Genomic DNA, 23,133 nt, shown 5'->3' with positions numbered 1-23,133 from the left:
GGCGCCTGTGCTAGAGTGTGATTAATATACCTCATTATCACTCCATTGGAAAAATAAAACAAAACTGATTTTCCCTGACCTAGTAGGTTCGATTGCAAAGGGCTTCTTTGTTAGGCTTCTTCCCCTCCTCCATACTGGGATTTTGTCTGGCTTGAATTTGTGCTGGCCTTGTGTATGCTGTAAGTCTCTGTAAGTTCATATGTGATCAACCCTGTTGTGTCTGGAAAACACTGTTTCTTTGGAATCATCTGTTACCTCTGGCTCTTGCAATCTTTTTGTCTCTTCTTCTGCATAGACCCTTGAGCCTTGAGGGGAGGGGTTTGATAAAGACATCTCATTTAGGGCTGACTGTTCCTAAGCATCTTATTCTTTGCACGTTTTCTAGTTGTGGGCCTCTGCCTTAATCACTATCTATTGCAAGAATAAGTTTCTTTGATGATAATTGAGCAACTGGCCATAGTGATATGTTATTGGTACCATTTTACTGCTATGTTCATTTAGCAGAATAATAGTAGTAGGCTCCCCCCTAAGCCCATGATCTACCTAATAGCAGATTCTGACCTTGTTAACTATGTCAGGTATGGGTTCCATCTCAGGGAGTAGACCTTAAATCCAAGTCTTTAAAAAATAGTTGGTTTTTTTGTGCCACTATTGCGCCAGCTTATTTTTTTCAGGCAGTCACTGGTGTAGCTTGCAGGTTTTATAACTGGGTGGTACTGATTACTTTTCTCCTCCAGCACCGTTCACAGTACCTCCCAACACCATGAATGTTACTTAGCAGCAGTGAAACTTCTCTTTGGGTGCCAGCTCAATTTCTTCATGTTCTATGACATAATTAAGTGACATCTTCAGCAATGGGTCTTATCATCAGGTTGGAAAGGATAACCAATAGCCTTGGCAATAACTTGTGGTGTTTAGGTGAGTCTAGGGACCCCTCTGGCCAACAACTCATCAAGATGTAACCCCTTCCTGACATTAGAGGTTTGAGGGTGGTTTGAGGGTAAACCTTTAAGCTGGGTGTGCTGATGCACACCTGTAATCCCAACACTCTAGAGGCTGCAGCAGGATGATCACAAACTCAAGGCCAGGAATTCCCTATTTCAGACAAAACAAAATCAAAATCCTAAAGGATGCTTCATATTATTGTTGGGTTTTCCCATTCATAATAAAGAATCATTTTTCATATCCCCTTAGTTGAAATGGCTTTCCTCAGAAGTCTCCTCATAGCTCCTATGACATCTTTGTTCCTCAGCGTGTAGATGAATGGATTAGCCATGGGAGTAATGACACAGTAAAACAGAGTCAAAACCTTGATGAGGTCTTGGGAGCCATCCTCTGAGGGTTGCATATAGATGTAGATACCTGGCCCATAAAATAAAGAAACTACCAGCAAGTGCGATGAGCAAGTGTTGAAAGCTTTAAGTCTCCCAGCCGCAGAAGGAATTCGAAATACAGTTTGGGCAATGTAACTATAAGACACAAGTATCATGGAGAGGGGACCCATTATCAAGAATGTGGCCACCACTGATAAAGTAATCTCATTGACTGTGGTGTTCCCACAAGACATCTTAATAAGTCCAGGCAGCTCACAGAAGAAGTGGTCCAGCATCTGGTTCCCACACAGGGGCAACTGTATGGTGAGTGTAGACTGTAGTAGTGAATTGGCCAGGCCCGTGAGCCAAGCAGTGCTTGAAAGCTGCAGACAAAGTCTGTGGTCCATGATGACAGAGTACCTCAGAGGCTTGCACACAGCCACATAGCGATCTAAGGCCATGATGCCAAGCAGAACACATTCTGTACAGCCTAGCCAATGAAACACATAGGCCTGGGCCATGCAGCCTATATAAGTGATGTTCTTGTTAGGTCCCTGTAAATTAAATAGCATTTGAGGGACAGTTGTGGTGGTGAAACAGAGATCCAAAAATGAAAGGCTGGTAAGGAAGAAATACATAGGACTTTGGAGCTGGGAATCAAGCTGAGAGACCAGAATAATAGCGATGTTTCCCATCAATGTGAACATGTAGGAGGTCAGGAGGACAAAGAAGAGAGGAAGATCCAGCCATGGGTATTTGGTAAAGCCCATGAGAATGAAATCTTTTGGGAAATCTCCATTGATGAGCTTCATTGAATTTTCAAAGGGGGCTGACCTGATAAGATCAAGGAAGAAAATGATGATTTGAAAGCAAAAAAAAAAATCAGTAGAAATTCTGAAGACACTAGGAAAAAATAGACTTTTTCTGGGTAAAGAGCTGATATATGTCATCCACAGAAATCACAGCAATGTTAATGAATACAATAATTTATAAGTAACATTTCAAGCATCTGGGTAGCTCTTCCTAGGGACAAAGTTGTTTTATATAATGCTTTCTTTCCTGCCCATACTCCCTTTTAAAAAGAAATTTCTCATTGAGGCATTTGAAATACCTGAACAAATCAGGTAGGATCTGGGCAGTGTGGTAGGTGGCAGATTTTCTCTCCACTTCTTTTGTGTTAGGAGAACAATTTGTTAACAGGAAAAAGGACAACATCTTGTATTGCTTAAACACCTCTTCTGCCTGGTGAAAGATGCCAGTGGGAGATGGGCACTGTATTGTTTTCCCTGAAGCCTCACTGCTAAGGGAGTAGTGATTTAGAGTTAGCCAATCAGATGCTAGTCCCAAGGATTTAAATTTAGTGGAATGATAATACAAAGAAATGAAGAATGATAGGGACTTTAGAAATTCAGAGAAGACCACCTCCTGAGTAACATCCATGTGACATCACCAAAGGACACATCTGTATACGCTCTCCCTGGGGTACAGTTTTGATTACGTCTTCCTTCTCTTCATTTCTTTTTCCCCTATTCTGTGAAGCACTGCTTCCCTATCTGTTTTTCTGCTTAAACAATTACAATCACTGTCCTATTTACAACTAAGAACCCTGACCAATAGAGAAAACTGTACCAGAAAACAAGTTTAATATACTTCAGATGTCTTGTAAGCACTGATGGGGGAAGAATCAGAATGAGCGTCTCCAGGGCATCAAGAGCACCATGGTACCCACTACCCACTTTCCCATTCTAGTCAAGGCAATACTCCTCTTTTCTCTGATAAAGATTCCTTTCTTGAAATGTTATACCTCTCAAGAAAATGGAAAGATGACATAGAAAAAGAGATATCTGCAAAGGGTGAAAGATAAAATCCAGGCCTGGGGATATAGTCAGGTGGTCCAGCACTTGCCTAGTATGTGCAAAGCTATGAGTTCAATAGCCAGGACTACCACCAGAAGAAGGACTATTGCAATGAGATGCCACCATATACCTCTTGAAATGCACAAAATTCAGAACAAAGACAAGACCAAATGCTAGACCAAAAATAATACCAAATGCTAGAACACAGACAAAACCAAATGTGAAAACACAGACAAGACCAAGGACTAGAGCATAGAAAAGAACAAATGCTAGAACACTGATAAACCCAAGTGCTCGGGCAGAGACAAGGACAAATGCTGGGGCAGACATAGGGCTGCAGGCATTTCCATTTGCTATTGGTGAGATGCACAATTTTCCACTCACAAGACAAGCCAGCAGATTCTAACAGCACTAAACATAAGCTGTCAAACTTAGCTAGAGATTTTGCCCCTTGCTATTCCCCAAATGTGCTGAAATGTTACATCCACCTGAAAACTTGTACACAAATGTTTACAACTGCTTCACTCATAACTGCAAATACTTAGAAATGGCTGAAACGTCCTTCAGTAGGTAAGCGGATTAATAAACCATGGTATATTTAGATAATAGAACATTATTCAGTACTAAAAAATGAGCTTTTGAGCCATGAAAAGACACCAGAGAAGGAATTCTGAGAAAGCTATATACTATACAATTCCAAAAGACTGTCATTCCAAAAGGGTGGCATTGTAGAGACACAAAAATCATTAGTGGCTACCAGTGGCTGAGGGTGTGAGAATCATTGCAACATCAAGGATTTTGGACTATGAAACTATTCCATAGTCTCTGTGTGCCCTGCTCTGTAATGATGGATATATGACATGATAAACTTATCCAAATACACATGATGTATGATACCAAAGGTGAATTCCTGTGTAAATTCTGGATTTGGGGTGATCCATCAATTTTTGGCTCATTGATTATAACAAATGCTCCTTTGTGGTGGAAGAAAGGGAAAACTACACATGTGCAGAGAAGTAAGAGAATTATGGGGAATCTCTGTACCTTTGCTCAACTTTTCTGTTAGCCTAAAGTGACCCTAAAATAAAATTTTCAAGAAAAATATTCTATCTGCACATTGAGAAGAAAACCCAACAGATCCATCCTGTCTGATGAAGACTCCACACCAAGACCTCTCTACTTCTGCATGCATAGCAAGCAACAACTCAGAGTGAGCTGTGTGTCACCCTGGAGAGCAGATAAGGGGTGAAGAGTTCAGGGATGTGAGAAATCTCTCGTGGGTAGGAATCAAGACCCTGATAGTATCCTGAAGGTGAATGCTATTGAACTAAGTCTTGAAGACTAGATATGGGTTTCAGATATGGTATATACAATGCAAATATTTGTGTCCGCCAACTAAAATGGTAATGAAAGAATGAAAAATGTAAATTCATCATGAAAAGGAGGATGAGAAGGGAGATGAGAGCAAAAAAATAATGTCAATGACATTTTTGTAAATTAGAAAGCAAACAATTGCATAGTAATGGCCAAGAAACCAGAAGACTTAGGCAGTGTTGCAGAGATTCAGCAAGCTAGTAAATGAAAGGATTGGGGATTCCAGGAACCAGACCTTTGAGGGGACCGGTATAACGCTGAATTAAAAACAATGGATTGCCAGACATAGTGGCTCACATCTATAATGCCAGCACTTGGGAAGATGAAGCAGGAAGATCACCCTAAATTCAAGGCCAGCCAGGATTACACAGTGAGCTCTAGACCAGCTGGGGCCACAGAGTGAGACACTGACTCAAAACACAAAAAGCAAAGCAAACAAAAGCAGAGCACTGTCTGAGATTGTATGAAAGACTGTACTAAGGAGTCTCAGAGCTACAGATACCAGTCTCCTCTGCTACCCACTGCTGTTCCCCTGCTCTGCCTGGGAAGAGGGCAGGCAGTGTGGCTTACCCCTCTGCAAGGATGAGCTAAGGACATCTGGATTCCAGGCAAACATGAGATCAGTAGTAGAGAAGCCAAATGACAACAGGACAATTAAATAGCAGTTTCTCTGATTCTGCATATTCACATACAGCTTTGTTTGTTATTTTTGAAATGGGGTTCAACTTTGTAGCCCTAGGTGGCCTGGAACTACCATGTAGCCTAGACTGACCTTGAACTCATGCAAATCCTCCTGCTTCAGTTTCCTAAATGCTGGGACTACAGGCATGAGCCACGACACTTGGCTCAAATTGCTCTGTGTTAATGGTAGTAACTTACACTTAGAAGTGAAAAAAGTATTCATAGATTAAAGCTTGTGTTATTAAGAAATATGGGTAAGTAGGAACTGAAGAGGTGATCCCTGTCCAAGCATCAGGGCTTGAGTTCAGATCACAAGTACCTGTGTGAAAAAAGTTGGGCATGGTGGTAGATGCTGCAGTCCTAATGACTCAAAGAGAGAGGGGCCCTGTAGCCTACAGGCCAGTTAGTTTTGCCAAATCAGCAACCTCCACATTCAGTGAAAGACCTGATCTCAAAAACAAGGTAGGGAGGCTTGCAAAGGTGGTTCAGTGTTGAAGAGCATTTGTTGCTCTTCCAGAGACCTGCATTTAGTTCCTGGCACCTACATCAGGTGGCTCAGAGCTTTAGCGCCAGAGGATAGACATGCTGCCCTCTTCTGTCCTCTGAAAGCATGTACACAGGTACACACACACACACACACACACACACACACACACACACACACACACACACACACGACAGGAGAGAAGAGATGGGAAGCTGGGGGCGCTTATGGAGGCATCTGGGGACAGGGAAAGGATTAGCTGGTAAGGCAATGGTGACAATTGGGAGCAAGGCATGGGTGCAAGACAGAGGAGTTAGAAACCTAAACTTTGATCTGAGGTTCTAGGAGGCTAGAAATGCAATCAGAAAGGAAAAGTGGCATTGGTGTGAGCATTGCATGGGATAGTTTAAATCAAAACCATCTTTAGAAGGTAAAATTTAAGTTTGGCAGGTAAGAATCAGCTTGAGTGTCTCTCTTCTGGGGCCTCTTAGAAAGCTCTAGGTCGACTTAATCAGCTTCTGAATTGAAAAATCATAAAGTACCTGAATCTGTGGCTGGGATAGTTTGTTATAATAGTTGATATCACCAAGGCCAGGGACAAATGGAGACAGAGGCAGTGTCAAGGGACTGTCTCCAGAGAAGTAACACAGACAAGCTAGTAGAGGAAATGAATGGCATCCTGTCCTGTCTTCTCAAAAGCATCCTCAAGATTTCTGACTTGTTGGCCATTGTTCTCACAATCTGATTCCTGAGCTGATCTTCGGTGTGTTATATTTTAAAATATTTGCTCAATTACGGCCTGATCCCTCATTCTTTACTGAAGTTGACACAAACAAGTGCTAGCAATTTGTTTGGTAGAATAAAAGTTCGTTAACTGAGGTATCTTAGCCTGACTAATCTTGTGTACCTCAAAACACTCATGTATGCCCCATCTCAAAACCAAATAAAACTGGACAAACACCAGTATTGGTAGAAAGGGACATGACTAGCACATACCTCTGTTTGTTTGGGTTTATATAACAGATGTGATCACTTATAGAAATCTAGTCAGGAGAAATGTTGCTGAAGGACCAGAATCCTCAGGTCTGGAGGGAGAGAAGTGGCCCTGACCAGGCTAGGGACCAATAAGAGCCTCTAAAGTCTTGATGTAGCAGGTTAGGTGATGGACAGAATTCTCCTGGTTCTAAGGCTGACTCAGGGGTAGATAAAACTAACTTTCATTCAATGCACCAGCCATCCCTGAGAGACTGCAATTGGTGAATTAATCCCCCTGGAGCATCAGTTTTATATTTGCCACCTTGGCTACAATTGAGATTGCATCAGTTTTTCCATCCATTAACCTCACCTTACTATCAAGGGAGAGAAGAATTTACCTCATCCATTTTCAGAAAACAAACAAATGTATTAATAACAGTAATAACAGGACCTGAGAGATGTCTCAGCAGCTAAGAACACTTTCTGCTCTTGCAGAGAGCCTGTCTTTGATTCCCAGCACTCACATTAGGTGGTTCACAGCTACCTGTAACTGTCTCCAGAGACGACCTCTTCTGGCCTCCACACGCACCCAAATATACATGCATAACTCCCCACCACACACACACTAAATAGCAACAATAATAATCATTTAACACATCCTAGACTCTTTACATGAAGGTTCCTAATAGCTTCTTAAAGTGAGACGTGAAGAAATTAATTTGTTCATGGTTTATAAGATCTTTGTGTTTTTCAGAATTCAAATACTAAGTGAAGGTTTTGCAAACATCAGAGTCCATGGACTTTCCTACATCTACACACAGTGGTGTGTGGAATACATTCAGATTTCATGTGTTCAACCTTGCCCTAGTCCAGATTTATGTCTTTTTTTTTAAACTGCCTAAAAACATTAAGATCCTCTTTTTCAATGTGTTTCTTTTGGGTATATGCCTAAGAGTAGAATTGCTGGATCTTGTGGTAGACTGATTCCCATTTTTCTGAGGAATCGCCATACTGATTTCCAAAGTGACTATACGAGTTGGCACTCCCACCAGCAGTGGAAGAGTGTTCCCCTTTCTCCACATCCTCTCCAGCATAAACTGTCATTGGTGTTTTTGATTTTAGCCATTCTGACAGGAGTAAGATGGTATCTCAGAGTTGTTGTGATTTGCATTTCCCTGATGGCTAAGGATGTTGAGCACTTTCTTAAGTGTCTATCATCCATTTTAGACTCCTCTATTGAGAACTGTCTACTTAGTTCTGTACCTCACTTTTTAATTGGATTATTTGGTGTTTGGAGACTAGCTTCTTGAGTTCTTTGTAAATTTTGGAGACCAGCCCTCTGTCAGATGTGGGGTTGGTGAATGTCTATTCCCATTCTGTGGGCTGCCGTTTTGTCTTGTTGACGGTGTCCTTTACCTTACAGAAGCTTCTCAGTTTCAGGAGGTCCCAATTATTAATTGTGACTCTCAGTGTCTGTTCTACTGGTGTTATGTTCAGGAAGCTGTCTCCTGTACCAATTCGTTCAAGAGTAATTCCCACTTTCTCTTCTAATAGGTTCAGTGTGGCTGGATTTATGTTGAGGTCTTTGATCCATTTGGGCTTAAGTTTTGTGCATGACGACAGATATAGATCTATATGCAATCTTCTACATGTTCAAATCCAGTTATGCCAGCACCATTTGTTGAAGATGCTTTCTTTTTTCCATTGTATAATTTTAGCGTCTTTGTCAAAAATCAGGTGTGTGTAGGTGTATGGGTTCATATCAAGGTTTTCAATTCAATTCTATTAGTCTACCTGTCTATTTTTGTGCTAATACCAAGCTGTTTTCAGAACTATAGCTCTATAATAGAGCTTGAAGTGAGGGACGGTGATGCCTCTGGAAGTTCCTTTACTGTACAGATTTGTTTTGGCTATGCTGGGTCTTTTGTTTCTCCATATAAAGTTGAGAATTGTTCTTTCAAGATCTGTGAAGAATTGTGCAGGTATTTTGATGGGAATTGCATTAAATCTGTAGATTGTTTTTGGCAAGATTGCCATTTTTACTATGTTGATCCTACCTATTCAAGAGTATGGGAGATCTTTCCATTTTCTGGTATCTTCTCTAATTTCTTTCTTTAAAGACTCAAAGTTCTTGCTATACAGGTCTTTTACTTGTTTGGCCAGTGTTACACGAAGATATTTTATGCTGTTTGTGGCTATTGTAAAAGGTGATGTTTCTCTGATTTCTTTCTCAGCCCATTTATAATCTGTATATAGTAGGGCGACTGATTTTTTTTTTTTTAGTTAATCTTATATCCTGCCACTTTGCAGAAGGTGTTTATCACCTGGTTGAGTTTTTCGGGTCATTTATACAACAAGGACATTTGTTCAACTATGTTCATAGCAGCATTACTTGTAATATCCAGAACCAGAAAGCAACCTAGATGCCCCTCAACTGAAGAATGGATAGGGAAAATGTGGTACATTTACACAATGGAGTACTACTCAGCGGAAAAAAACAATGGAATCTTGAAATTTGCAGGCAAAAGATGGAACTAGAAGAAACCATTCTGAGTGAGGTAACCCAGTTACAAACATGGTATGTACTCACTCATATATGGACTTTAGATATAGAGCAAAGGATTACCAGCCTACAATCCACAACACCGGACAAGCTAGGAAACAAGGTGGACCCTAAGAGAGACGTACATGGTCCCCCGAAGAAGGGGAAAGAGACAAGATCTCCTAAGCTAGTGGGGATCGTGGGGGCAGGGCAGAGGGAGCTAGGAGAATGAGAAGGGGAGAAGAGGATGGGAGAGGAGAACATGAGGGAGCAGGAAGGTTGAGTCAGGGGAAGAATAGAGGAGAGCAAGATAAGAGATACCATAATAGAGGGAGCCATTATAGGTTTAGAGAGAAATCAGGCACTAGGCAAATGTCCAGAGATCTACAAGGATGACACCAACTAACAATCTAAGCAACAATAGAGAGGCTACCTTAAATGCCCTCCCCTGAAAATGAGATTGATGACTACCTTATATGCTATCCTAGAGCCTTCATCCAACAGCTAATGGAAGTAGAATCAGACACCCACAGCTAAACACTAAACTGAACTGCAATCCAGTTGCAGAAAAGGAGGAGTGATGAGCAAATGGGTCAATAACAAGCTGGTAAAACCCACAGAAACAGCTGACCTGAACAAGGGGGAGCACATGGATCCCAGACTGATAGCTGGGAAACCAGCATAGGACTGCTCCAGACCCCCTGAACATGTGTGTCAGTTAGGAGGTCTGGGAAATTTTGGGGCCTCTGGTAGTGGATCAGTATTTATCCCTAGCATAGGAATTGACTTTGGGAGCCCCCTCTGAGTAGAGGGATACTCTCTCGGCGTAGACACACCATGGAGGGCCTAGGCCCTATCCCAAAGGATATGACAGACTCTGAAGATCTCCCATGGAAGGCCTCACCCTCCATGGTGAGCAGAAAGGGTATGGGATAGGTAGAGTGTTAGTGGGGGGAGAGGGGAGGGATTGACATGTAAAACAATCTTGTTTCTAATTTAAATAAAATAAATGGAGAAAAAGAAAAGATCCTCTTTTTTTTCTTCCACAAGGTGGCAAAGTTTCAATCCATCTCTATCACATGAAAAGGTTTTCAGAGTAAATTGCTCCATCAGAAAGGCAGCCACTCTAAAGATGGTTAAAGACACTTAATTGTCCTGCCCCTTCCCAAACACCTAGGCTGCCCTTCCAAGGTTTTTAGATGGCTCCTGGCCAAGTTGCTAAGAGAAGTCCCTCCTCCTTCTGTTTTGTTTTGAGTCTGGCCTTGAACTGACTCTGTAGCTAAAGATGACCTCTGACTCTGAGCCTTAAAGGTTCTAAAAATAGTTTTGGTGTTTCTTCTTATAAACCAAGTGCACCAGCCTAGTAAAGTGCTGTTTGACTCTATTTACTCCTGAAGGAGGAAAATAAAAAATAAAACCTCAGCCGTCTATATAGGAAGTCCTCTATGAAGAACACACAGATGGAGCCAGGTTTGGTGGCACATGTCTGTAATCCCAGAAATTGGGAGGAGGAAGGAAAAGAATCTGGAGTCTTTTCTACTACGGAGTGAGGAGGAGGCCAGCCTGGGTTACACAAGACCTTATCTTAAAATGCAAACACAAACTAGAGTGGAAAGAAGGGGTGGAGAAAGTACAATTTTTTCATCTCTATGGCTGTATCATGCTGCTTCTGCTGTTCTGCTGTTCATCCTCCAGCTTTTCAGTTTAAAACGTAGAGATGAGGAATGGGATGTGTGTGTGGTGGTATATTCCTGTAATCCCAGCACTTGGGAGCTACAGGCAGAAGGCTGTTGGTACAGGCAGGCCTCACTTTAAGATCATCTCCGTGTTCACTATTACAACCCAGTGTTTTCTGAAGTCACTTGTTTCAACAACACTGAGAGTGCTTACTAAAATACACATTTCTAGGCCACTGACCAAATGAAACTAAAATTTCTGAGAATGAGTCTCAAAGCAACTGTATTTTAAGTAGTTCCCTAGGCGATTCAAGTGTGTGTTTAAAAGGAAAGTCACCATATTAGAGAATCAGACTGCTTCTTCAGTTGCAGAATGAAAATTCATATTCCAGCGAGGTTAATTTATTTATCCCCTTGAGGACTAAAAGCCTCAGATATAAATGACTGTTGTTAAACTTCAGTGATACCTGGAAATAATATGCAAAACAGTAACACAACACTGGGTTATCTAGTATCAATAGCAAACTACATCAAAATTCAGAAGAAGACTTTAAGCACTGAGAACATTTGTTTTTCTTCCTCTCCAAAAAAGAAATGACAAGGAAGAACCTAGACCACCATGTAACAAATCATATTCTCAAAAGATCCAAGATACCTGCCTATGTATATGACTGAGTATATGATGGAGAGGCACAGACAAAGAAAGTGCAGAATAAATAGAGAAACTTTAGAAAGACATGCTGAAGGCCTTCAACAGATCTTGCACAGCAATTGGTGTGATTTTCTCAAAAAATTATGACATACTTATTCAGATAATAATCAACTATTTTTTTGCCCATTGAGTTCCGTATCTGTGACTCACCAGCCTTATACTGAAACTATCTGAGAGCCAGACTCAGGGCACGCATCTGTAATTCAAACACTTCGGGAAAGCTGAGGTGGGAAGATCAGGAGCCCGAGTTCATCCTCGGAGACATAGCCTACTCTGAGCTACCTGAGAGCCTAGATTAAAAAAAAAAAAAGTAACTAAACAAAGAACATTCAGAAGAAAATTGGGTGGGATAAATAAATATGTGTCGGTAAAGATGTGTGACCTGTCATTTAACATTTCAAAGAACTAAAGAGTTTAAGAAAGTTTAAGAAAGCCCCATAGAAAGGGGCTTGTAAAATGCCAAACCTGACAATCTTAGTTCAGTCCCCAGGCCTACAGATTGTCCTCCACTCTAGTTACGGCACGCATGCCCCACCCCCAAACTCCTGCTCACAGAGTCAATTAAATGAAAATGTTACAAAAAGAGGAAGAAGTCGTAGGAACTATGAAGAATTGCCATAAGTAAGAACAATCAAAATGAAAAAGTGATATGTTTGTGCAAAACAGAGACTTAGAACTGATAGACCTCAGTGAAGAATTAAAACTTAAAAAACAAAAAAGTCCAACTAAACCACAAGAAATTCTAGAATAATTGACTAACAGAGATCAAGCCATTAGGGAAAACAGATTTTTTTTTTTTAAGGAAAATATAAAACAAGTGAACTCATTCAAGAAAAAAAGCCAAGTAAACATCTATCTGTCATCTGTTGTCTCTAATATAGCTATCATCAATCTTCTAAGGATCTACTACATTACCTATCATCTGTCCTCTATCTATTAATCTTCTGTCCCTTATCATGCATCGATCATATATCATCTATTGATCTGTCATCTATTCTCTCTCTCATCTATTTATCATGTATCATTGGTCTATTAATCCATCTATTATTTCTCTATCATCTGCCTATATATTATTGTAATGGCTATTCTTGGCTGTCAGCTTAGCTAACTAAGACCCCAAAATTGAGAGTACACCTGAGAGGGATTTTTGCTTAATTTGAAGTGGGAAGATCAACTTCTGATCGGGATATTAGATGAAGGAAGACACACCTTTAGTCCAGATCTTTTGAGCTGGAAAAGAAACCCATCTCTAATCTGAGCCAGGCCTTCTGCTGGAAGCCTATGTAAGGACATGGAAAAGGGAAGTTTTTGCTCTTTGCCTGCCTGCTTTCACCTCACTACCAAGTCCATTCCTTTGCTGGCACTAACATCTACTTCCGCGGGATTCCAGCATACAATGAAGTTGAGCTGGGAAATCCAGCCTTGGGTATTGAGCTCCTACTGGATTCTTGGACTTTCTGTTCGTAGCCAGCCATTGTTGGATAAGCTGGACCACAGCCTGTGAGTCATTCTAAAAAATCCCTTTTCTCGTGGTTTTTAGCAAGGCAAAGGAATTGGGGGAAAGGCAAGGCTTGCCAGAACCATGTTTGCCATGCTTGGGCCTACTCAAGCCCATCAGGAATGCCTCGATCAAATCCCTATCCTTAGGGTTCAGAGGACCCTGTGGAAGAGGATGCAGTAAGATCTGGAGGGAATGGAGGACACCCAGGAAACAAGACCTTCTAAATGCAACAGAACCGGCACACATCCGAACTGTAACTGCAGTCTCTGTGATGAGTCCTCTCAGAAGCCCTGTGCTCAGGGGAGGGCTGGGCAGGAGTGAGTGCTCACTGAAAGGCGCTGTTACCATGCAGTGCTTATGAAACACAGGGTTGTTGTTGTTGTTTTTTACTTATTTCTTTAAAAAAATTTAAAGACAAAAAGGGGCCGATTTAGAAATAACGTTTTCAAGCTCTTATTGCAGAATAGCATATACCTTCAAGGTATATGCTTGACTAAGACTTGGCAGGGGTGAGATTTGAAGCCACATCCCAGAACAACTGGAGTCTCGATCTAGCACCTTTAGACCCCTTAGCCCCACTATCACACAAGCAAACTCCTAGTGCTGACCTTAATGATTTCAAAGAGACAAGTGTGTTTTACTATTTTTTGCTATTTTAAATATAAATTACTCTGTAGATGTCCGAACTACCAATGGAATCTACAAACAGGCTCCGCCTCCTGCTTCGACACCCTGCCTCAGCCTACTCAAAGACTTCCTCAATGGAAGCCCGTTGCTATGTCTTCCTCAGAAAACAGGGGGCTCCCTAGCCAAATCTCACGCTCCCGGAGCCGCGTGTGTGCGTGTCTGCGCCCCTCTTACCCACACACCATTGGAAGCGGTTAAGCTCCCTAGTGCGTTCCTCACCTGAGAAGTGGAGACGATAAAACGTGTCTAAACTTTTAGTAACATTTTTATTTTATTTCTTAAATCCCAGAACTCGGGAGACTGAGGGTGGAGTCTTTGGGGTAAACACTGAGTTCCAGGATAGGTTGGGCTACAGAGTGAAACTCTGTCTCAAAACAGAACTCCCAAATGCCAAAGAAAAGAGTTCATTTCAATGAAAATATATTAAAAACTATTTAAAAGCGTTTCCGACTGACAGCAAAGTTTGGTGTCCATATTTGTGTCACTGATTAGTATTCCCCGACAACTTGTTTGTGACAAATGTTCAGTGCGTTAGATGATACTGTTAAGTATCAGGCCATTCTGCAGATAACGGCGGTTTTAAGTAACTTACACGCCCAAGAAAAATCACGCTATTTATTTTTCCCTCCCACCCTCCCTTCCGGCCAGGTCTTTTCTTTCTATTCCAGCTCGTATTTATTATTCTATTTTGGAGGCTAGACAGGTAGAGGGCACTCAAGTGACACGGCTAGGGAATATGGATTGTAACAATCTTGGTTGCGGCTCTTGCAACTTCCTGGCTCCGCTGTCATCTAAAAAGTTCACGCTCAAGAAACCGCTGTTGACGCACAGAAACAAAATTGAGAATACGGTTTTGACGGGCTGCATCGCGGCTGTCGGTGGTCTCGTGCAGTTCGGGGCGGCGGGGTGGACAAGGCACGCTCTCTTTGTCTTCTGTTGAGGGGGTGGGGTGAGGGGAATCTGACTTCAGAATGAATGTAGAAATGTGAAAAATTAGGATCAATAGCTTTGCCCAAGACCGCACTGTTCAGTGCCTTCTTAGCGCAGTAGGCAGCGCGTCAGTCTCATAATCTGAAGGTCCTGAGTTCGAGCCTCAGAGAGGGCAAGTATCTTTTGACTCACGTTTTCCAATCCTGTAGAGAAATATAGAATTCGACAACTGACACACACCATAAATATAACGAGGCTGTAGTCTCTCGAGATCTTTATCCTTTTACTTTAGTACCTTTTGTTTAAAGTATTTTTCTAATATGCCTACCACAGTGCGTTGCGTAAAACTAAATGTGTGCCTAATAATAAATCTCAGCCACCTACTGACGTTCTGGAAAACTGACACAAATCTAGAGGCTCCAAATAGTTCAGATATGCTATCTTGTTCTTTTGAAGTTAGAGCATCTGCTCGGGGTTAAGTCTCAGGCACTGGCGATTTTTGGTCTAGTCCTGGTCAGTTGACCCGGAATTGCTAATGCAGATGTCTACCACAAGGTGGCGGAGTTTTGAGAAATGAACCATTGCGCCCTTTGTAGGGAGCCTGTCCGCGTCTGACCAGTGAATTAACAAATCCGGTATCCCGTTAGACTTCTTTCCCTGTTGGTTTGAGTTGCTAGCAGCTGTGTTTCAAACCCAAGCGATATAAAAGTAAAACCCATTAAAGCAGTGTGGTGAATCATACCTGTAGTATGGAGGCTAAGGAAGGATTGCCACAAGTTACAGGTTGTCTCCAAAGCAACAACAACAAAAAAAAGCAAACAGTAGACCAGCCGAATTATCTGCTATACAGTTCTGTTTATTTCACTGTCACAGATCCAGGCCAAGATCTGCTATAGGACACAAAAGTGGCTCTGCATTCATGACACAGTCACAGCAAGTTCAAAGAAACATCTACAGTATGCCCTGGGAAGATCTTGTTGCCTAGGGTTCCTAGGACAAGTTCTCATGTCAGTGACACTACATGGACTGGATAGGACCTACCTTGCTAACCCACCATTAGGTGATCAACAGCTAACTCTTGGGAAGACAAACTGCCAACTAGTTGCATTCCTCTCTAAACATGTGGGGTACAATGCATGGGCATACAGGTCTTAGAAAAATGTACGCCATCTGTCTTTGATTGTGGGGGAGACTACAAAGGTTGTTATTGCTTATTATAGGAAGAAGTGTGACAGGGTCGCTTTACATAGTCTAGGCTGCCTTTAAATAAGTGGAAAGTCTCTCATACCGAGATTTATTAAAGCTTGCCTGCTTATTTATTTAAATAAATAAGCAAGCCATAGAAGCCAAGCACACACTTTAATTCCAGCAGTCAGAAGCTAAGAGGTGCTGGTACACACCCATAATCCTAGGACTCAGGATTAAGAGATAGACAGATATCTGTGAGTCCAAGGCCACCTGGGGATACAAGAGATTGAATCAGTCTAAAAGAGTAACAGATCACATGCCTTTCATCCCAGCACTAGATGGGTATAAAAGATAGAAGCAGGGTCTTCAGTATTCAGTAGGAGGCATTCATTGTCCAGCCACACTGAAGTAGGAAGCATTCATTCTCCAGCCATACTGAGAAGAGGTTACAGTCTGGGGCTTGGTGAGAGCTTGTGGAGACAGTGTCAGCCCATTCAGCCTGATGTAGAGGTTAAGAAGCTAGTGGCCAGCTGCTTTGCTTTCCTGATCATCAGCTTGAGGTTTGAAGCCCAATATGAGTCTCTGGGTCTTTTATTTTTCATGTTACATGCAGGTGTGAGACAAAAGCCAGGCTTCATATGTTATTGTGAAGGTCACTCAAAACCAACATGGTTTATTACTCTTAGGAGTCCAAGAGATGATGAATAATCAACAGCTCTCAATTATCTGTTGATGGAATAAGGAAGCCTGCCTTTGGACCAATAGATCTACGCAAGGTATAAAACCAAATCTTTGTGCAACACTGAACAGATCACAACCATATAGTGGGTTTTTACAAAAGCAGAGCTTATGATTATAAAAACATATCTGTGTAGCACAGAAACATTTCTCAAGAATTTAAAGGCCATCCTCAGGCACATAACCATCAAAAGCATAAGACCTCAATCTCCAGTACTCCATGACAAGACAGACTCCTAATTTTAGCAGTCACCAGCCGCTAATAAACACAGCTAGCCTAGCTAGTCTCATTCATGCTAACCAAGCCTTTGGACTTGTAGCTTTCTACTCTGAGCCCCAATCTCTCCCTTAGTGACACACTTTTAGTTGACTCTGAATGTCATGAATACTGGCAGCCATATGGCTGAGCTATACACCACCAGTCTCTCATATTAGCTTTGCTCCAGATAACACATCTCCCACATAAAGCATATGCTGATAATGCTTGCCAGTAATTCTTTATGTGGTCCTATGCAGATGTCTTTTAATTACTCTTGATTTTATTTACTTTTTTTGAGACAGGTTCTCACTCTGTTGCTCTGACTTGCACTAAGCTTTGGATATTTATTTTTGCCTGTATTACCGAAGGGCTGGGATTTCAGATATACCTCACCACACCCTGCTGATGGATGACATTTTAATGTCAGGAAGCCCAAAACTCTACTCTTAGTCTATGGGTATATGACCTTTGAAGTCTGACTGTACACACATAGACTGCTTGCTTCCTGCTACTTTTTCTCTTGCCTTATATTATACTGTGCTGGACCTACCCTTAAGGGCATGGATCTGAAACATGACCATGGTTGGCTGCCACTGAATAAGTTATTTCTTTGAAAATCTCATCTCAGTGGTATATCTACCACTGTGCAGTAGGCAGATGGCCTGGGTTGGTATCATGTATGTTACCAGTTCTGTCTCATATGAGGTGGTTATTAGTTATAGACCCATCAAATATCAGAGACTGGTGTTTTGTAACCTTTCATTGGCTTAAACCAAGCACTTTGCATTTCTAGTTGAGGACTATCTACCAGGGATCCTGGATTGAGTTTACCTGGTGCCTATTGATTTTTTGTCCCAATATGGCAAGGATAGGCTGATATAGTTTACTGGTAGACTGCTCACCTAATCTTGTGGACTTTGGGTTTCTCTCCAGCAGTGTGTGTGTGTGTGTGTGTGTGTGTGTGTGTGTGTGTGTGTGTAGACAAGTGCATAGACAGGATCTGTGATCGGCCAAACCATACCTACACAGTCTCCTCAGCAGCCCCAGTAGACACAGTTCTGCCTCTAGATTGGGACCAAGCAGTTTCTTGTCCTGACACAGTTGATATGCATTATCTGGTCTCTTAACAGACTGTTGAAACCCTGGCATAGGTGCTTAAAGACAGGCCTCAGTCTGGAGCATCTTGCATTCCAGCCAGTACTTTGCTTTTCATTTCAGAGAAATACATACTGGTCTCTTCCATCTCCCCCTCCCTCCTTCTCCTCCTCCTTCTCTTTTTCCTCCATCCTTAGTTATATAGCCCAGGCTGGCTTTGAACCCATAATCACCCTGCCTCTGCTTCCTAAATGCTGGGATTACATTCGAGTACCACAACGCTTGACTCCTGTGCCAGCATGAGTTTGTTTGTTTGTTTGTTTTTCCTGCTTCAGTGTGTGCTTTGGCCAAGCTTGCTGCTGTTATTAGTACCAGCTTGGCTGGAAAGGAACTAGGGTCCTTTCCTGCTGTATAAGCTGGATGTACACGTAACAGCCTCAGGCTTTAACTACAGAGCAAGATCTTGGCAATGGTAGTCTTCTCATTCAAGTCTTCTTTAATTTTTCTCAGTTAACTTTTTGGTTTTATGGGTGTTTTTTTGTTTAGTTTAGTGTTTTTTGTTTGTGTGTTTGTTTTTTACTGTGTGTGTCCTATAAGTATATTTTTAATTTATCATTAAGTATTTCATAGTTTTGATAATCTTAAAAATGGAATCTTTAAAATGGTGGTGCACGCCTTTAATTCCAGCACTTGGCAGGCAGAAACAGGTGGATCTCTACAGAGTGAGTGTCACAAACAATTATTTTAAAGATTAGAACAATGATCTCACCATATACTGAACTTGACTGACCACGTGTTTATGGGTCAGATATCCATTTCAGATCTTTCATGTGTATTCATCCGTCAACTCCAGTCAACTCTGCTTGATGAGCCTGTAACTTCTGCCCATTGAGCTAAAGTAATTTGGCAGAAGTGCCTCAGCCACCCTGCGCAGCAGCTGAGGGTTGAATATAGAGACTGGGACCTACTTTGAGTTCCCATCAAAATGAACAGAGGTGAGATCCATGCACAGTTGAAGGTAATATTCTGATTATTTTATGTTGCTACTTATGGTACTTAGAGAGTAGTGTATTGGTTATACTGGGACAGCTCCCATTGAGTTAAAAAAAAAATTAAAAACAAGGCCAGTGAGATGGCTCAAGGGGTATGGGTACCAGTCACCAACCCTGACAATATAGCTAACTGGTAAGGAGTGAATTGGCTCCCACAAGTTGTTCTCGACCTCCACATACACACACATGCATGCACACACAAGTAAATATATAAAAATATTAAGAACATTTGCCAATGACTTTGATAGGATACTCTCTAAGTACCTGCCCCACCTAGTACTTTCCCCATATTCTTTCCTTGTTCATCCCTGCCCCCAGACTTCAGCAGCAGTGGACACGGTTATTACACTATCTATTCATTTCTGTGCTTCTGTCACTCCTACACTGGCATATAAGATTCCCCAGAGTGTTTGGTTAGCTTTGTTCACAGCTGTATTCCTCGCTTTATGAATATGCCTGCCACATAAAATCAGTTAATGTTTGTTGATTAATGGATGAGACAATGGGAGATGAGGAGCCATAGACTTTTTATAAAGCACTGGGGGTGGGCTCAGCTGCTTTAGATTGTCTGGGCACAATTGCTCTGACACAATTGCTCTTCCAGTCTGGTCCTTCCTCACTTTCTTGCTATCCTTGCTCCAGATATACATGGGTCTAGGGAATTTTAACTTTCAGTCTATCATCCAAAATGCTCTCTGGTAATTTCCTTGAGAGGCTTACTTTAGGTGTTCTTCCTCGGATCCTCTTCAAAATGACTAAGACAGGGCTGGCCATGAAACTAGGTGGTCCAGTGCTGCCCAGCATGTGGAAGCCTTAGGCTTCCTCTCCTACAACATTAAAAAAAGGAGAGTGTGGATGGAGAGCCTGGTCTCTCCCTTAAACACTCTAGTTTTCCTTTATAATGGCTCATTGAGCTGGAAATGGTTAGGATCTGGATCATTCGTATCTATGCATCTAATTTTGGCTGCCCTTAAATGTCTTACTCTAGTTTAATGTCAGTTTATGAAAAGTAACGAAGGATTTGTCCATGCACCTTGGACCAAGTTTTGAATTTGAATTACCTCATTAAAAACTGTGTTATTAAGTATGAAGACCGTGACAGGTTACAATCTTGTAAATAAAGTAACTTTTTAACAATTGCGTTTTGTTTGTAGTAAAGAGTGAAAATGCAAGGCCCCACTGGGAGTCGAACCCAGGATCTCCTGTTTACGAGACAGGCGCTTTAACCAGCTAAGCCATGGAGCCACGCGGCAGCAGGTATGAAAGACAGTTAAATGTATCCTATTTTATTTCTGTTTAGTGGGAAAACAAAAGAAGCTTACACTATCTAGTGACGCCTATTTTTATCAGGGAAGAATCAGCTGTGAAAAGAGACTGCGTTTTCTCTGAAACGCATCACACACGGAGACGAATCAGTCCCAGTCAGATATTTTTCTCTTATCACAAGGACATGCATTACGCACACACACACCCGGCTATGGAGTGACAAAGGCCATCCACGATAAAGTAGATAAATGTGTAGGCGCGGCACTTGTGGGTGCGTGTGTGCTGTGCAAGTCTTTGGCCTCTTCAAAGAGCTGCATAAGAAATAAACTATTTGCAGCGTTCTCGCTTTCCAGATTTTCTGACTCCTGGAGACCGATCTTCAGCTACGGTGTCTGCAGGTTTATGCCTTGTTTGAACCTCAAACAAGATCTACTTCAACGACCATAAAGACGTTCTCACTCAGAGCCCTGGAGCGAGGGGATGGGGAGGCTGGAGCTTGCACCCTGGACACTAGGGAAGAGAAATGGCTTGGTTTCCTGGGAGTGGAGGTGGAGGGCAGTGCTCAAACTGGAAGCTGGCTGGTGCTGGAACTGTTGGGGAGTGGGGATGAGGTGGAGTAGAGGGAACCTAGGAACAAACCTTCTAGGCCACAAGGATGGGCAGGATCCAGCTCCTCAGGGCTGGGGAAGGCATGGAGAGTCGCATCAAATGCAAACGGGTTCCAAATCGAACTGTGGGAATTAAGTGCTACCCCACAATACCTTCAGCAAAAGGCTTTCACCCCTAAGGACTTTATAATATTAAGCAGAACTCGGATTCCTAGTGCGTAGAATTGAAAGACGGGTGGGGGTGGGGAGCGACTTTTGTCTTGCAGGTGCTCTCATTAAAATATCAAATCCTGTGGTGGTATGCACCTGCAATCCCAACACTGGAAGGCTGAGGCAGGAGGATTGCCATGAGTCCGAGGCCAACCTGGTTTAAGTAGCAAGCCTCTGCTTTAAAAATAAACAAACCACCCCCAAAACACAACTTTCTGCCACCGACCCCAAAGTGCAGCACGGAAACTTAGAACTTCCTGAGACTGAAGGGACCATGTTCTCAGCACAAAGGAGATTTATTTGCCCGGAGGGACAAGGGACAGGAAATAAGAGACAAAGACAGGAGATAGAGCCTGAGGGAGAAAAGGAAGGGGGAAGGGGATATCCGGGGTGAGGAGGCCTCTGGATAGAAAGGACACAAACATAGGCAAACAGGCAAATGGCAGTTTATAAAGGTAAAAGGGGAAATCCCGTGTTAGAATGAGGTGTTTAATTTAATTGGGCATATTAATTAGGGCAACCAAAAGAGTGCTTTTGATTGCTGGATTTCATTCAGTACTTTGATAACTGGATCTTGGTGGTTAGCTTCAGGAGGAAGAAGTGGCCAAATAAGGGAATAGACCTTGGTGGCTAGCTTTAGGAATGTAATCTAACAGCTTTTAGCAAGGCAGGGGAGTCAGGGAGAAGGGCAAGACCTCCAGAACTATGGTTGCCATGCTCAGGCTGGCTAGAGTCCCTTCTGGGACTAAGTGAGGTGATTGTCCCAGAACCTAGTCCTCTGAGTGAGGGCCCTCATTAACAATTTTGTGATCCACACTCTTAGTGATGCTGACTGGTTGTTCGTCAGCAATCATAGCTTATCTGATTACACGATAGGCTGTGAGTACTTTTGCCTTAAGAAAACTTCTCCAGCAATAATCCTTATTGTGGTGGTAACTAGGAGAGTGATAGCAACACTCTATTGCTGCATGCTGGAGGGCCAGTTTGCCCCTTTCTAAGTTTTCTTTACAGTTTTCCTTGAGAACTAAGATCATAGAAATTGGCTGAGCAGAGAAATGGAATTTTTTTCTTCTGTTCCTTTTATACCTATTTTTACATTATTACTATACTATGGTCATTATCATTTGGTCACACAACCCAAACCTACAGTCACATCTCATACAGCAAGGACATGCCTGTTTCTGCTCCCCCTGGCTTTGACTGTGTTAGGGTCTAGATGTGAAATGTCCAGCACAGACTCATGCGTTCATGGGGGCTTTGGGGTAGGTTGTGGTACCTTTAGGATGTAGGTCACTGCAGGTCAGGACGCATGAGGCACAGCCTGTACTGTTGAGCTCTCTGAAATTACCTCACACTTTTGCTGCCAGGGAAACACCACAAGCTGCTGAATTCATCATCAACTACAAACCAAAGCAAGTCCTCCCTCCCTTATGTTGCTTTTGTATTTGGCCACATAGGCAAGAAAAATAATTAATGTGGCTTTCTCAGAACAGAGTTTCTTTTCTCATGATCGGAGTCATAGATGCTGTATTTTTCAGAGCAGCAGCAGAGTTGAGACCTCAGCTTCTCAGGCACAAGACAGTTTGGGCTGTGATGACTCAAAGGTGAGAGACTACAGGTCCGGGTTGCTAGGCAACCGGAGGTTCAGAGAGCCTCCAAAACCTAAGAGCCAAGTGTCCCAAATTCCTAGGCCTAGATGTTGTAACCTTAGCTGCTGTAGAACCAAGGGGCTTGGCCAGCCATGACTTAAAACTGGAATACTAGCTTTGGGATCCAATACCTAAGGCTTGGTATACCAGCTCCAGACTGAGCAGAGGATTACAATTGCTCCTGCAAGCAAATCACAAACTAACATGCCCCCACCCTAAACACTGGGAACAGTCTATGGACTGTTGAGCCCATAGCCATAAGACTGTAGTCTTCTAGACAAGCCCTAGAGCCTGTCATGAGACCGAAACCCTGTGACACTCAAGGGCCAGAGCTACA

The 23,133-nt window shown here is 42.3% G+C and overlaps 1 protein-coding gene and 2 non-coding genes across 3 annotated transcripts; 1 reads left to right on the top strand and 2 right to left on the bottom strand.

The window, feature by feature from the left end:
• Positions 1-1,180: 1,180 nt before the first annotated feature.
• Positions 1,181-2,528, bottom strand: LOC100766228 (olfactory receptor 2B11). Its single transcript, XM_027409257.1, has 2 exons — positions 2,425-2,528; positions 1,181-2,147 (listed from the first exon to the last, which is right to left on the bottom strand). The coding sequence occupies exons 1-2, from the start codon at positions 2,526-2,528 to the stop codon at positions 1,181-1,183; spliced, it is 1,071 nt and encodes a 356-aa protein (XP_027265058.1).
• Positions 2,529-14,833: 12,305 nt separating this feature from the next.
• Trnam-cau lies at positions 14,834-14,906 on the top strand. Its single transcript has one exon. It is a non-coding gene; the product is annotated as a tRNA-Met (tRNA).
• Positions 14,907-20,234: 5,328 nt separating this feature from the next.
• Positions 20,235-20,308, bottom strand: Trnat-cgu. Its single transcript has one exon. It is a non-coding gene; the product is annotated as a tRNA-Thr (tRNA).
• Positions 20,309-23,133: the final 2,825 nt, after the last annotated feature.

The sequence above is a fragment of the Cricetulus griseus genome, chromosome 3 (assembly GCF_003668045.3).
Source record: "Cricetulus griseus strain 17A/GY chromosome 3, alternate assembly CriGri-PICRH-1.0, whole genome shotgun sequence".
NCBI classification, from domain to species: Eukaryota; Metazoa; Chordata; class Mammalia; order Rodentia; family Cricetidae; genus Cricetulus; species Cricetulus griseus.
This window is presented reverse-complemented; position numbering and strand designations above follow the sequence as displayed.